This window comes from Olea europaea, chromosome 1 (genome assembly GCF_002742605.1).
Source record: "Olea europaea var. sylvestris chromosome 1, O_europaea_v1, whole genome shotgun sequence".
NCBI lineage: Eukaryota > Viridiplantae > Streptophyta > Magnoliopsida > Lamiales > Oleaceae > Olea > Olea europaea.
This window is the reverse complement of record NC_036237.1, coordinates 19,141,160-19,157,155: the sequence shown is the minus strand read 5'-3', so window position 1 is coordinate 19,157,155 and position 15,996 is coordinate 19,141,160. Positions and strand designations below refer to the sequence as shown.

The window sequence follows — 15,996 nt, the reverse complement described above, 5'->3', positions numbered from 1 at the left end:
TTTTAAGATGATATTTTATGACCTTATGTGAATATTTCACTTTTTAGCTATAATTACATGATGGTAGCTTGTGAATTATCAAACAATATGAATTTGATTTTCAATAAAAATGTATAAAGGAAAAAGTATATTTATTTTGAATTTCACCACTCACTGAGTTATCAATTCATATATATTTCTATGTTTTTCTTTATCAAGCGGCAATTGAGAATCTGAGCATCTTTTGGAGTTGAGCTTTGATTTTGGAGTCAGAGCCACACGACAGAGTTTGTTAGTATGACTCAATTCATAGAATATGTAGTCAGTGTTTTAGGACGCATGCTCATATCTAGATGTGATTTTGCATCACCTGTAGATAGTTATGGGGCTCACTATGTATTTTGTATCCATATGTATATTTCATTTTATTTTTTAGTAAATGTTGAGACTTTGGCTTATCTTTACTGTGCTATGCTATAGTTTAGGAATTGTGTGAAATTGATCACAGGTTGGTTAGTCCTGTTTACAGGGGAGATAATGGCTAAATTCTGATAGAAAAATGATGTATAAAAAATGATATATTGTATTTGTAGTAGCCTTAATGGTGGGTCTGACTTTTAGTTGGTATCTATCATCGACGCATGCCACGTCCGGATCTAGTGGTGTTACGCAGGACGGGATGTGTCAACAATACTCCAACTTACACTTGAACTTGCTATCTTCCTTTTTTACGAAAAGCCTCTTTCTTCAACTGTAAGTGCACAAATAGAATCTGGAATGCTCTGATTCCAAATATCTGTTGGTTAGACACGCTTATGAAACTAGGAGAAATTTATACTTCCACAGATTTCACTCATATGAAATTGGTGTAATACAGTTACTACTATGCCCCTGTTTGGCTCTCATTAATTTTTATTCCATTATATTTCATTTCTCTCTTTTTTAATTTCAACTACACAATCTTCTATATAATAATATTACACGCAAATCGAAAACTTTTCATTCTTTTTCCAACTACTAATTTTTCATAAAAAAAAAATACTATTATACCTATTTTCATTTTCACAAAATAGCGGCCAAACGGGGCCTATATGAAAAGAGGAAAAATTCCAACAGCAGACAACCAATGACAAAAATAGGGAAAATAGAGATGAACTAGATTAATAAGATGAATATAATTTCTTTCCAAATTTTTTTTTTTTTTACAGATATCTTCAATGATTTAGGGCAAGTCTAACTATTACAAAATTACAATTTTAGCCCTCACTTGTTTTACAAATTACATTGACTTTTTCTAATAAAAACACATTACTGAATAACATTGTGCAATCTAGTAACTCTAGAAAAGGTCACGGAACAACATCCAATGACAACTATAATGCCAGTCGAACTTTAGGTGAACTGGGCAAAGAATATAGTCGACAGTGGCTTCACAGTGGCACAAGACATGTTAAGTTATGCAGCCTATATCGACCCTGAAACTTACGAGTTCGACCAAACACAGATGAAAAAACTCACTCTTACCCTTGACCCTAATAATGAGTTTGTATGGAAAGATGAGACCTGCAACAAAGGTTACTCCTATTTCAAAGAACTGTTGGATCATTATGAGATATAAATCTAACTTTTCCTATGATGTTAGTAATCACAAGTAAAGGTTATGAATTAACAGGATATATTGATGGTTCTTTGAACACGATATTTGCGTCGTTATCAATCATCTCAAGGAGACTCTTAGCTAGACAGTGATGAGCAACATGACAATTGCAGAATTTATTATGGCTGGAAGTCTATTGCTGATCATTTCTGTATTCAATGGACAACATATACATTACAGCTTAATACAATCGGAAACAACACAACTTAAAACTGAGAGGCAATAACTCATGTTGCAAAAAAGGCTAACACAATCACTATGAGAATTAAAGGAATTTCTCTACTCATGGTAACCATTACCAGCAAGAGAACTATACATAAAGATCCACTATACTCTCCTCTTCCAAATCTATTTTTCAACTTAATAAAGTTTTGAACTGGAATAATCTTGAGATTAAGATAAAAGAAAATGCATTCATTCCACAAAGAGTAAGCTATTTTCCTTGCATTACTTCATTGCTTGTTTGATTTTTGACAGAGGATGCATTTGCTCCACTGCGAGGAATTTTGAATTATTCCATGCAACGATAGAGAGTGAGGCAAAAAATCATTTTCCCAAAAATTTTCTCTTTAAGTCCAAATTTAGAGTTCTTCAAATGATTGGAAAGCTCGTTGAAATACCTTTCTTAACCATGCAAATATTATTGCATAATTATCAACATACAGAAAGCAGTAATGTTTTAAAATTTCTGCAAAATCAACGAGGAAATCAACCAGGATTTTAAATTTCTCACAATGCAGTAACGAAAATTGATGAAATTTTAAAGGTGAACTCTACAACTTATCATATACATAATTCAAAAATTTCATTATTTCTAGACATGTATATCAAAAGATGCCATTAAAGAATATATAAGGTTTCAAAATTTAAGATACAGGATTTATAACTCAATTGAATTATCTTATGGCATTTTTAAGCATGAAATATTGGAAGGAATTCAACCTTGAGGCTTTGATACCAATGACAATATTCTTCAATAAAAATTTCAGGTCAAGATTCTTACTTGAATAGATGAATTTGATATACTTTTGTGGTTGAATCACCATTCTATTCCATGTTCCGTATTTTCCATATATTTAGCACTCCAATGGTCCTAATACCGATCACAATAGAAGGGGATTATCTATGAACTAAGTGCCTAATTTTGTGAGTTTTCATGCCAAAATAGAGTTTTAAGAGCCTGTCTAATTTTGGTGCACTATTACATACAAATTTTACACAATTTTCTTGCTATCTTTTTTCTCCCCTCTTTTTAAGACAAAGTGAAGGAGTTATGGAAAATATTGAAGTTGATGAGGGTTAAGGGAAGTTATGGGTTTAAAATTCTATTCAAACCGCTTACTCCGTTCAACTTTAATATCTTGTAGGTCGAGTCACCCCACATGGGCAACCCACTACCCGTATTTTCCAGCATTGCTCCTGGAGATGGGATGGGGGAGGGGTAGAGAGAGGGATGAGGACAGTTTTCTTGCTTCACTGCATTACATTCTGAATCCAACCAAAGTTCGAATGCTCTTTCCATCGTCAAATGCTGATTCAACATGAAACACAAGTTCTTCAGTTTAAAAATCAACATATTATTAAAGCTGTCATTTGAGAAATAAGATACACAAACAATTAGCTTATAAACCTAGGAAGAAAAGTACTCGACAGTAAAGAAAGCAAATATGCAAGTTCATCTTCGGGTAGAAATGGTTCCCAAGAGGATATGCAGCGCTGGGGCAGGTTAGGGTCTATTGGAAATGGTTACATGTACTTCTTTTCCTTTTTCTATCCTTGATTTTCTGAATTGCAGGGTCTCTGTAAATTTGTTTGCTATGTAGATAAATGGATTATGGTGGAACGGTGTTTTTTATTTTCCTTTATGTTATCTTTTAATTATGGGACATAGCTTGAATAAATTAAAAATGAAAAATTACATATAGTTGATCTTCTCTAAGAAAACATTCCAAATCAAGGTTGATTTCAGCCCGCCAAAAGAGGGGGGAAGTAATATTTGTTGGAAACGTAATTTGCAATTATTATCTAGATTCATGAATTATAATTATACATGCATTTGTCCATTAATGTACTAGAGGAGGAGAAACGTATCTATTCAATGTTGGTTCATGAGTTAGGCTAGATACATGTTAAATCTTATCTATAAATACTCATGTAACTCAAGTCATTAAAAGTATCGAAGTCACAAAAATTTACAATATAATATCTTCTCTTCTACAATCATAAAAAAGTGCAGCAGCACTATATTACGTATAATTTCGAGCATTCGATATTTCTTCTTTTTCATTCGGTTTTAATCAATCCCCAACAAATTTTTGGTATCAGAGCTTAGTTCTCTATACGTATCTCAAATTTTATTTCCCCTCTCCAAAGCATGGCAGCAAATCATGTTTCTACATCCATGTTTTCCTATACTCCTAACCAAGTTCCCATATTTGAAGGAGAGCATTTTGATTATTGGAGTAGTCAAATGGAGACACTCTTCATTTCGCAAGATTTGTGGAAAGTTGTTGAAGATGGATTTCCGGAACCTGATGATAACGAAGAAGAAGAAGAGGAATGGACGGAGGCTCAACAAAAAGATTACAAGAAAAATTTACGGAGAGATGCAAGTGCTCTTAGATTTATACAACAAGGATTAAGCAAGACCATATATCCTCGAATTCACGGTGTCAAAAGAGCCAAGCAAGCTTGGAATATCTTAAATAAGGGATTTCATGGCAATGACAAGGTGACATCTCTAAAGCTTCAATCTCTTTGGAGGGAGTTCGACAATTTATCAAAAAAAGATAATGAAGTTATGCAATTCTATCTAACTCGAGTCTCCGAAATAGTAAATCAAATTAGAAGCCTTGGCGACACAATTGAAGAAAAAAAAGTTGTTCAAAAGGTCCTTTGAAACCTTCCCGCGAGATATGATTATATTGTCACCGCTATTGAAGAATCAAAAGATTTGTCTAAATATACTTTTAACGATTTGATGAGTTCCCTGCAAGTACATGAAGAAAGAATTGGCAGGTTCTCAAATCAGCCACTTGAGCAAGCATTTTAGTCCAAAATGAAATTTTATAATTCAAATTTTAAACAGTGGCAAGAAGGCAGAGGAGTATCTTCCCAAGGAAGAGGAGGTTCTTTCCAAGGAAGAGGAGAATCATCACGAGGACGAGGAGGATCATTTCGAGGAAGAGGAAAAGGAAGAGCACAAGGCAACCAATCAAAAAACTATGACGGAAATCCAAATCGTCAAGCTGGAAATGCAAATATTTTTTGCAAAATTTGCAGAAAATCAAATCATGAAACAAATGATTGCCTCTACAAATGCAAGAGATGCAGAAATCCTAACCACTCTCAAAAAGATTGTTATTACCAGAACAAAGATGAGAAGGATGAAGCAAACTTTTCCAAAGATGAAGATGAACAACTTTTCTCTTGTATGACGGCTCAACAACAATAAAAAAATGTATAGCACCTAGACAGCGGCTGCAGCAGTCACATGACTGGAAATAAAAAAAATTTCATTGATCTTGATGAGAATTTAAATTTAGAAGAGAAGCTTGGTGATGGAAAGTTACATCGCACTGAAGGAAAGGGAACCATCGCTGTTCAAACTAAAGGAGGTAACAAAAAGCTCATTGGTGATGTTCTTTATGTGCCTAATTTGACTAGTAACCTCCTTAGTGTTGGACAACTGCTACGCAAAGGATATTCTGTTTTTTTTTATGATGAAAAATGTAGAATATTTGACAAGAAAAGCAATTCCACCATCGCCACAGTTCCTATGAGCTCCAATAAGGTGTTTCCCATGAATATGCCTCTTCAAGAAAAGGTGGCCTTCACAGGTGAAAATTTTGATCAATCTCAACTTTGGCATTTGAGGTACGAACATCTTAATATCAAAGGGCTGCAACTTCTCAAGCAAAAGAATATGGTGATTGGACTCCCAGAAATTGAAGCAAAAACTCAAGTTTGTGAAGGATGCATATATGGTAAAATGCATCGACTTCCCTTTCCGAAAACATCTTGGAGAGCTAGAGAACCTTTGGAGGTTATTCATACGAATATATGGGGTCCTTCGAGGACTCTCTCTCTCTTGGAAACAAAAGGTATTTCATTTTATTTGTCGATGACTATACAAGGATGATGTGGGTTTATTTTCTAAATGAAAAGTCCAAGGTTTTTTCCACATTTCTCAAATTCAAAGCTCTAGCGGAAAAACAATCTAGTCATCAAATCAAAACCCTTCGAACAGATCGTGGAGGAGAGTTTATTTACACTCCGTTTATGGAGTATTGTAAAGATAATGGTATTCAGAGGCAGCTCACTATTCGGAGGAGCCCCCAACAAAACGGGGTAGCCGAGCGAAAAAATCGCACCATTGTTGAAATGGCTAGAAGCATGATGCAAAAGTCTACCCAAAATATTTTGGGCGGAAGCGATACACACAACTATTTATATTCTGAATCGATGCCCAACAAAGGTCGTTCGAAACCGAACACCGTTTGAAGCTTGGCACAAGAAAAAGCCCGTAGTTGATCACTTGAAGATTTTTGGCAGCATTGCATATTCTCATAACTATACTCTAAATAGAGATAAATTTGATGAAAAAAGTGAGAAGCTTATTTTCATTGGCTATAGTGATGAGTCAAAAGGTTATCGCCTTTACAATCCTATATCTTGCAAGCTTCTGGTTTCAAGAGATGTTATTTTTGATGAAACGGGATCATGGAGGTGGAAAGGAAATTCGTCCAAATTGATATCTCAAGAGGAGTTCTACGATGCATCAAATTTTGAGGATGAACTCGGTCATGTTAGTCCACCTCAAAGTCCAAATCCTCGCCCACCAAGATAGTCGGTTCGAGATGAAAGTTCAAGTTCCGATTCACCAATTAAAAAGACTCAATCCTTGAGAGAAATTCTTGAGACATCTGAATTTGCTCTCTTGGTCTGTGAACCTCAAAGTTTTGAAGTCGCAGTGAAGGAAGAAACATGGAGAAAAGCTATGCAAGAGGAGATTGCCATGATAGAAAAAAATAAAACTTGGGAATTGGTGGATATGCCGAAACACAAAGATGTTATAGGACTGAAATGGATTTTTAAAACAAAGTATAATGAAGATGGAAGCATACAAAAATACAAGGCTAGGCTTGTAGCGAAGGGATATTCTCAACAACCGGGAATTGATTTCAATGAGACGTTCTCACCGGTTGTTAGAATGGAAACTATCAGGGTTGTTCTTGCTCTTGCAGCGCAGTTGGAGCTTCAGGTATTCGAACTTGATGTTAAATCAGCTTTCCTTAATAGAGAGCTTGAAGAAGAAGTTTATGTACAACAACCTGAAGGATTTGGAGTGAAAGGGAAAGAAGATAAAGTGTATTGCCTCAAGAAAGCACTTTACGGACAGAAGCAAGCTCCAAGAACTTGGAATAGCAAGATTGATGGCTATTTTTATCAAGAATGGATTTCATCGAAGTCCTAATGAGCCCTCTCTCTATGTGAAGAAGCAAGATCATGATTTCTTGATTGTGTGCATCTACGTAGATGATCTTATCTACACTAGCACCAATATAAGGTTAGTCGAGGATTTCAAGCGAAAAATGATAAATGAGTTTGAGATGACTGATTTAGGAGTCATGAAGTATTTTCTTGGAATACAAGTGAAGCAGTCCAAAGGAGAAATCTTTATTTCTCAAGAGAAATACACAGAAGATCTTCTGAAGAAATTTCATATGGAGAATTGTAAATCAATTTCAACTCCTATGGCAGGGAACGATAAGTTGAGAAAAGATGACGGAGCAAAAAAAAATAGATGCAAAACTATTTAGGAGTCTTGTTGGTTCACTGATTTATCTCACAAACACACTGCCGGATATTGTTCAAGCCGTGAGCATAATCTCAAGGTTCATGAATGAACCAAGTCAACTTCATTTTGCAGCAGCTAAAAGAGTCGTGAGATACTTGCAAGGAACAAAGAAAATAGGCATCAAATATGTAAAAGAAAATGAGAGCAAGTTGATTGGATATAGCAACAGTGATTGGGGAGGTTCTTTGGATGATAGAAAAAGCACTTCAGGTTAGTTATTGTCTCGGAACTAATGTTGTTTCATGGAGTTCAAAGAAGCAAAAAATGGTAGCGTTATCATCCGTGGAAGCTGAGTATATTGCTGTTACAGATGCAACTTGCGAAGCTATCTGGTTGAGACGATTACTAGCAGAATTGAAACAAGTTCAAAAACAGCCCACAATAATTTATTGTGACAATATGTCTATGATAGCCATGACAAAAAATCTGGTGTTTCATTCAAGAACAAAACACATTGAGTTGCGACATCATTTCATCCGAGATATGGTGAGTAATGGTAAAATCAGCTTGGAATTCATTGGAACGAATGAGCAACCCGCAGACTTTCTAACCAAGGCGATCTATGTCGAGAAATTTCAAAAGGCAAGAGGCATTCTCAAAATTGCAAATTAAGAGGGGGTGTTGGAAACGTAATTTGCAATTATTATCTAGATTCATGAATTATAATTATACATGCATTTGTCCATTAATGTACTAGAGGAGGAGAAACGTATCTATTCGATGTTGATTCATGAGTTAGGCTAGATACATGTTAAATCTTATCTATAAATACCCATGTAACTCAAGCCATTAAAAGTATCGAAGTCACAAAAATTTACAATATAATATCTTCTCTTCTACAATCATAAAAAAGTGCAGCAGCACTATATTACGTATAATTTCGAGCATTCGATATTCCTTCTTTTTCATTCGGTTTTAATCAATCCCCAACAATATTGACGAGTGTGTTTTATTCACGAGTTTAAGCCAATTTTAACTTGATTTTAAGCTAGATTTCACGAGTGTTGAATGTTTTTAATGTTGTTTTATAGGTTTGTTGAGATGGTGAAAAGCTACGAAAAATATCATCAATTGAATTAATGGCATGGATTGGGACGAAATTATGGATATAAGGGCAAATTAGACAAAGAACAAGTATTAGATAGGGCGCCAAGACACCGGAGAATCGATAAAGAAATAGAGTGTGGACGTCGCGACGCTACATTCAGGGCGCTAAGGCGCCTACCCCATCTGAGCCTCAATGGCTCGATGATATTAATGAGTGGCACTGCGGCGCCACCCAATAGCGCCACTCCCAAACGACATCGCAAATGGATCCACTAGGGCGCACTTCCGTCCCTTTTTGATTCCATATGAAAACCCTGTTATTTATACATGGCAGGATAAGGGGTGAAAAACACATCTTGGGAGAAAAAAGGAGAGATTCAAAGGGAGAAAACAACAACAAATTCATTGTGTGAAGCATCAATTGGAAGAGGAATGAATTCTTGGTGTAAGATCTACTTTTTTCTTCTACATCTTTAATTCTAAATTCAGTGGTGTATTCTAAGATAATTTGTTTTTTCTCTTCTTTCATTATGCGTAGCTAAATCCATTATTAGGGCGAATAATGTAACCAATTTGGAGCCCTTTATATTTTCTTATTAAGATTCTTGATTTTTAATTTTTTCATGTGTTGATTTTTTCTATGTATTAATTGCATTAAATTATCTGATCAATAATTTGATGAATTTTGTGACTCATTTACGAATAGAGTTATGAGTTTGGAATTTAGACCATGTAGTAAAATCCAGTACATTGGTATAACGAGTAGAGATACCTAAGCCAGTTATTATGGTCATAATTGAATTCCTAGGACAAAGAACTCGTTTTACTATGTTGAATTTTCATAGAGATATGGAATTCAATTATTTGAACATGCTCTATGAGAACCCGAGAGGGGTACATTGAATACAATAGGTGAATTCGACCAAAGGCTTCATTAGAATTGAGTCTTAATTTGAGATGTAAAAGTGATCAATAAGTGAAATTATTCTTCCCTAATGTCCTCTAATTATTTGATTTTACAAACAATTGTGTAAGCATCCATTTATTTTCTAGAATTAAGATTAAAACTCAAATCACTACAATTTTTAATTTGTTTTTATCAAATAGTAGTTAAAGAAAAAATTGAATTAAGTGATAAAAAATAGTTCTTGTGGGATCGAAAATCCAGACTCTTAGGTTCACTATTACTTGTTAGAGTTCGCACACTTGCGAAATTAAAATATAAAACAAATATGCCATGACTTACATCAGCAGGCGATAATTTCTATTTTTCTTTTCTAAACTTTTATTATGCACATTTGTCATCAAGGCCTTTGATTAACATAATTAAAAAGCTACTCCAGACCGTAGAGAATTATATGTACATTTACTCTTGTAAGCAAACCTCACAACATTTTCAGTATATGAAAGGAGAAATCTTATTGATTATTAACCCATTTCATCCGTTATCTCTTCAGCAACTTTATCATCAGTAACATGATGATAAAGGACCGTGCTTATGATTAATGAAGCGATTTGTGATTACCATAACAGATAATTACTGCTCAACAGAGATCAAGCTAGTACATTGGTAAAAGGACTGAATCGAGAGTTGTAGTGTGTTGAGGTTGTCATGGTTAAAGGGCTTGCTATTATAAGATCTGATACCATGAAACTTTTCCAGGAATTGTTAATTTAAGCTGTGTATTCTGTTTTATATACCATATAAGAATTATTGTTGAAGGAAAGAAATTAAACACAAATCCATGGCGGCTATACTTTTTTGTATTCTGTAATCCCTCGTGGAAAATTAGGTAAATCACCAGTAAAGGTTATGAATTAACATTATACATTGATAGTTCTTTGAATGTGATGTTAGCATCAGTTATTCATCTTGTGTTACCTCTTGTTGTATCTGTTTAAACAAGCCAAGATGCATGGGATCAGTCACAAGACCTATGCCTAACAGAATTTATATGGCTGGAAGTCCATTAAAGATGATGAACTGAATCATTTCTGTACTCAACGGACAACATATATATTACAGCTCAATAAAATTAGACACAACACTGCAAAAGACCGAAAGGGAATATAACTCATGTTGCAGAAAAAGTTATCCGAATTAAGGGAATTTATCTCCCCATGGTATCAGTTACCAGCAAAAGAGTTATACATACAAGATCCACTAAAATCCCCTCTGCCAAATCTATTTTTCAACTTAATAAGGTTTTGAACCAGAATAATCTAGAGATTAAGATTAAAGAAAATGCATTCCTTCCACAAGAGTGAGCTATATTCCTTGCACTACTTAGTTGCTTGCTTGATTTTTCACTGAGGATGCATTTGCTCCACTGCGAAAATTTTTGGATCATTCCACGGTTTGAATGCTCCTTCCCTCGTTAGACACTGATTCAACATAAAACAGAAATTTAGTGCAAAATTAACTGTCTAAATTCACCATGTCTTGTTGGAAAAGGATTTTCACGAACTAGGGTAAACTTAAATGAGTTTCCAAAAGATGAGGTGGAAATGTTACAGATTTGAAGCCAAAAGAAGAACCCACGCAAGAGGTTCAAGCACTTTGGTTGGTCATCATGGAATCTTAATAGCCTTTTTTCCATATCTGCATGCAATAGGATATATATCTCAGCTCAGCTGAGTGTAAAACATGACTCAATAGACTAAAAATTCAAATAAAGTGAAGATAAACAAACGTACGTTAACTCTTAGAATGAAGTTTCATATCTAACAAAACAGCACACATTAAATAAGACGATTTGGCATAAAAAAAATTAGGAAAAATAAGACGATTTGGCAGATCACAAATCCAGGTCAATGCTCAAACTCTTCCCTTCTTCTTTTTGTATTTTTCTGTAGAAAATAAATAAATGTTAGATTTATTTTTTTAACATTTATTTATTTTATATGGGGAAATGAAAGTTCAACATTCAATCTGTTCGATTTACTCTTCACTTTGATTTCTGAGTATTAAGGGTTGTTTTGTAAGAAAAACTTTTCTGGATAAAAAACACAATGATTAATTCAATATAAGGAAAGTTATGACCAACGAGCTTTTCTACCACCATATTTCCTAGGAACTTTGGTGGAATGCTTGCTGAAGTTGTTTTTGTACTCTCAAATAATAATGCTGTTTTACCGCCCATTTAAGAAATTGCTTCACAACTAATGCAAATGTAGCCGTCTACGAGAAATTTTATCATATCTTCGAATGATCATGATATTCAAGAACATCAGAGGTTTGCCCAAATTTCGCAGTAATAAACCATTGCTTATCATGGCAACCAACAAACATCAAAAGTGAGGAAATATTTCAATGCCAGAAAAGAAAATCCAAGAACTACAAGAAAAAAGGCCTTTTGCAACATGCAAAATGCAACATTCACTAATTGCATGTTGCTAAAAGGGGTCTATCTTTGCCAACGCTTTTACAAGGAATGTTGCTAATACACCATTTTGCAACGTTCGCAGTCCGTTGTCGTTGAATTTCTTTTCGCAACATGCAATGCGCACTGCTATTAATGTTTTAGCAATATAGAGTGTGTGTTGCCATTATTTTGTTTTCGCAACAGGCATTGCGAAACACCTTTCTATCCTATTTGTACGGCATGATTGCTAGGTTTAAACTTAAAGTTACACATGGTTTATTGGATAGTGGTTTTGATGAACTTATAAATTTTGTTCAGGACATGTTGCCAGAGAATAATACACTTCCTAAATAATTTTATGAGATGAAAAAATTTGTCAATACATTTGACCTTGGCTATGAGAAGATACATGCTAGCTTGAATGATTATTGTCTATATAGGAAGGAGGTTGAACATGCTAGATTATGTCTAAAACGTAGTTGCTGAAGATGGAAAGTTAACCAACGAACTAAGAAAACTCAAATAAAAAAAAAAAAAAAATCCTAGCAAAAGTATTGCGTTATTTCCCTATTATATAAAGACTTAAGAGGATGTTTGAAATATATGAGATGGCGATACAACTTAGATGACACTCAAATAATAAAAAGTCTAGATGGTAAAATGAGGCATCCAGTTGACTCAATAAGTTGGAAAATGATAAATAGAAAATGGCTACATTTTGCATCAGATCCTCGAAATATTAGATTTGTCTTGCAATTGATGGATTTAATCCTTTCAAATATTTTAGCTCTAAATATAGTTGTTGACCAATAATTTAAACCATATATAATTTGCATCCCTCATTATGTATGTCAAAAGAAAGTTTGATGTTGAGTTTATTGATCCTAGAATTAGAATAGTCAGGTAATGACATAGATGTTTATTTGGTACCACTTGTAGACGACTTAACGTTTGTTATGGAGTGATGGGATTGAGATGTATGATGCCACTCTGAAATCTACATTCAACTTAAAAGCTATTTTGACGTGGACAATATATGACTTTGCTGCGTATGAAAAATTATATATATGGGTGGCCCATTAAAGGAAAATTTGCATGCCCTAATTGTCGTGAAGACATATGTTCCATATGGATGTCACGTGTTTGGAAGTTTGCATATATGGGACATAGAAAATTTCTCGACTTGAGTCAACCATTTCGCATGAAAAAGAGTTGGTTTAATAGACGAATTAAAAGTGGCATTATTCCGAAGATAAAGAATGGTAGACTTTAATGAAATTAATAAAATTGCATGTGACTGGGGAAAAAGTGGTAAGCAAAAGAGGAAGAAGAATACAACTCAATCAAATGTAATGTGGAAAAACAAGTCAATATTTTTCATGCTACCATATTGGAAGGTAACTCTAGTAATATTTCTTTCAGTTTTATTAACACTTTAATGGTGTGTAGTATATCGTGGCACGATTAATGTTTAATTTACAGACTTTACTTGTACGTCATAATTTGGATATGATGCATGTAGAAAAGAACATTTGTGAGAGCTTCATTAATACACTTTTGGATGTGAAAGGAAAATCTAAAGGTGACATTAACTCTCATAAGGACTTGGAAGCAATGAAAATTAGACATGGAAAAAAAAAAAAAAAAGAAAAAAAAAAAAAAAAAAATTGAACCCCCCCCCCCAATTTTAAAAAAAAAAAAAAAAAAAAAAAAAAAAAATGTTTTGCAAAAGGCTTGTTAACATGAGATTGCACGATGGTTATGGTTCTAATATTGGAAAGATAGTTAGACTCAATTCTCGTGATTGTCACATTTTAATGCAACAATTGCAGTTAGTTGCATTGAAAGGACTTCTCCCTAAAGGACTAAGGAACTCCATTTTTAAATTGTGTTCATTTTTCAATGAAACATGTTAAGTAGTTGTAGATAGGAATAATGTTGAAAATTTAGAAGAGGTCGTTTTTTGAAAATTTATGCATGTTGGAAAGTTATTTTCCACATTACTTTTTTGATATTATGGTTCATTTAACAATCCATATTGGAAGAAAAGTTCATCTATGTGGACCAGTCCAATATTGTTGGATGTCCACATTTGAGAGGTAATATTCCTTCAAGATATTCCCAAAAGTGAAATCTATTATCAATTTAGTTTTATATTTTATGAGATTTTTGGTAAACGTGTAGGTATACGAAAGTGTTGGAAGGGAATGTTATGAATCATGCACGATCTGAAGGGTGTATAGATGAATGATTATACATTGTCGAAGAAAATGCGATGTTTTTGTAGCAAGTATAAAAAAAGCAGCTGAAAACGATCCTTTCATTTTGGCATCATAGGCGAAACAAGTGTTTTATTCTAAGGAGAATGAAACATCTAATTGGTATGTTGCTTTGCAAGTATCACTAAGAAACTTTCACACATTACATATACATATTGAAGAAGATACTTCTCACGGGGGCAACTATTACATTAGATATAACACAACTTGAAGACAATCATGATGAGGATGAGAATTATGCAAGGATAAATATCAAAGCCATATTATGTGATACATATATTAATTAGTTTGATAAATATCCTTATAAATGACAAGTGTTTTAAATTGATATTGTAGATAAAATGCTTTTGGTATAATGATTAATCTTTTGAAGTTTATTTTAACATGTGATAACTTTACAGTAGATTTTTATTATAATGATTAATTAGTTTGGTCTCTCTCTTTTGTTTGCAAATTTATATTCTCCCTAAAGTGATTTCCTTTGAACCAGTTGATAGTAATATACTTTATACAATGGACGAAGCTCAAGTTAGTGTGTTTTTATACATTTTAAGATATTTGTTAACTTTTGATAATAATTATATTTATATTTGGTTTTCATGTTGCATTCTTTAAGTCAGCTAAGCAAGTTTCGAAGAGTTCAAAACATCCAAGAGTTGCAATTCGAGAGACAAGTAAAAGACTAAGACTTCGAGTGAACCAGAAAATACTGTATCAACTCCAATTACAAATGAGCAAAACATGCCGCCGACAAATATGGATGCTCCAAAAAAGTAAAGAGGGCCAACCCAAGTGAAAGTGGTTCCTGAAAATAGGAATTATAAGGGTTGGCACTAACTCAGATAAATTTGCTAGTATAGTTAGAGCCATGGTATGAGAATATGTGCCTATTGTAATTAAGGATTGGCAGTAGGCAGGTGACAAGAAAAAAAATGGAACTTTGGACTTTCATACAGATACTTTTATCAATGCAATAAATTTAATTTCTTTTATCTTTATTATATCTATGTCCTTCCAAATGACATCGTTTCTTATATATGTGCACAAAATATAGCAAAGCTTCAATGTGAGTGACTTCCATCAAAAAATGACATTTCAATAAATAGGCAAGTATTGGAGGACCTACAAATCCATATTAAGAAAAGAAATCAGAATTCAAACAGCATCATCTATGAATAGAACACGTATTATTTCCTTTCTTAGATCGAAGAATGTAAATTCTGAAGAAGCATGGAAAAAGTTCGTAAAAGATACTCTTTCCACTAGCTTTCAAGTAAGTTGTATCTTCATACTGAGCTTAAAATTTATTTGATTATTATTGTTAAGTTTTTTTTTTGTTTTTTGTAGAAAATAGAGATAAATAATAAGAGAAAGAAAGAAACATAAATAAAATATAATCAATAAAAAAATAAATTTTAATCATACATGTCCATGGAAGGTTAGAAGAAAGAAAGACTGAAAAAAATATTTATTTTTTGTAAAAGTCTCCCAAAATCTCGTGATTAATAAGAGACAAATTTTAATATTTTATATGAGTACTTTCTGCTTAAACGATTAGTACTCTAATGACTTTTATAAAGGTCTCTAGAAGTCATTAAAAATTTTATATTCCAAAAATCTTTTGAATTTCACAAAAGTCTATAAAAATTCTAAAATGAAAATTCATAGAAGTTTACGAAAGATTTTCACAAATTCCATACAAATTTATAAACGATCTACGAAATCCACAAAAATCATCACTTAAAAAAAAGTCTATCAAAGTCTTCAAAAATCACAATTGAATACATTTCCCTGAATTAAGCAGCAAAA

The 15,996-nt window shown here is 33.4% G+C and overlaps 1 protein-coding gene across 1 annotated transcript; it reads left to right on the top strand.

Annotated features, from left to right (window-relative positions):
• Window positions 1–7,230: 7,230 nt before the first annotated feature.
• On the top strand, window positions 7,231–7,711 carry LOC111405510 (uncharacterized mitochondrial protein AtMg00810-like). The gene is made up of 2 exons (XM_023034439.1): window positions 7,231–7,372; window positions 7,443–7,711. The coding sequence occupies exons 1-2, from the start codon at window positions 7,231–7,233 to the stop codon at window positions 7,709–7,711; spliced, it is 411 nt and encodes a 136-aa protein (XP_022890207.1).
• Window positions 7,712–15,996: the final 8,285 nt, after the last annotated feature.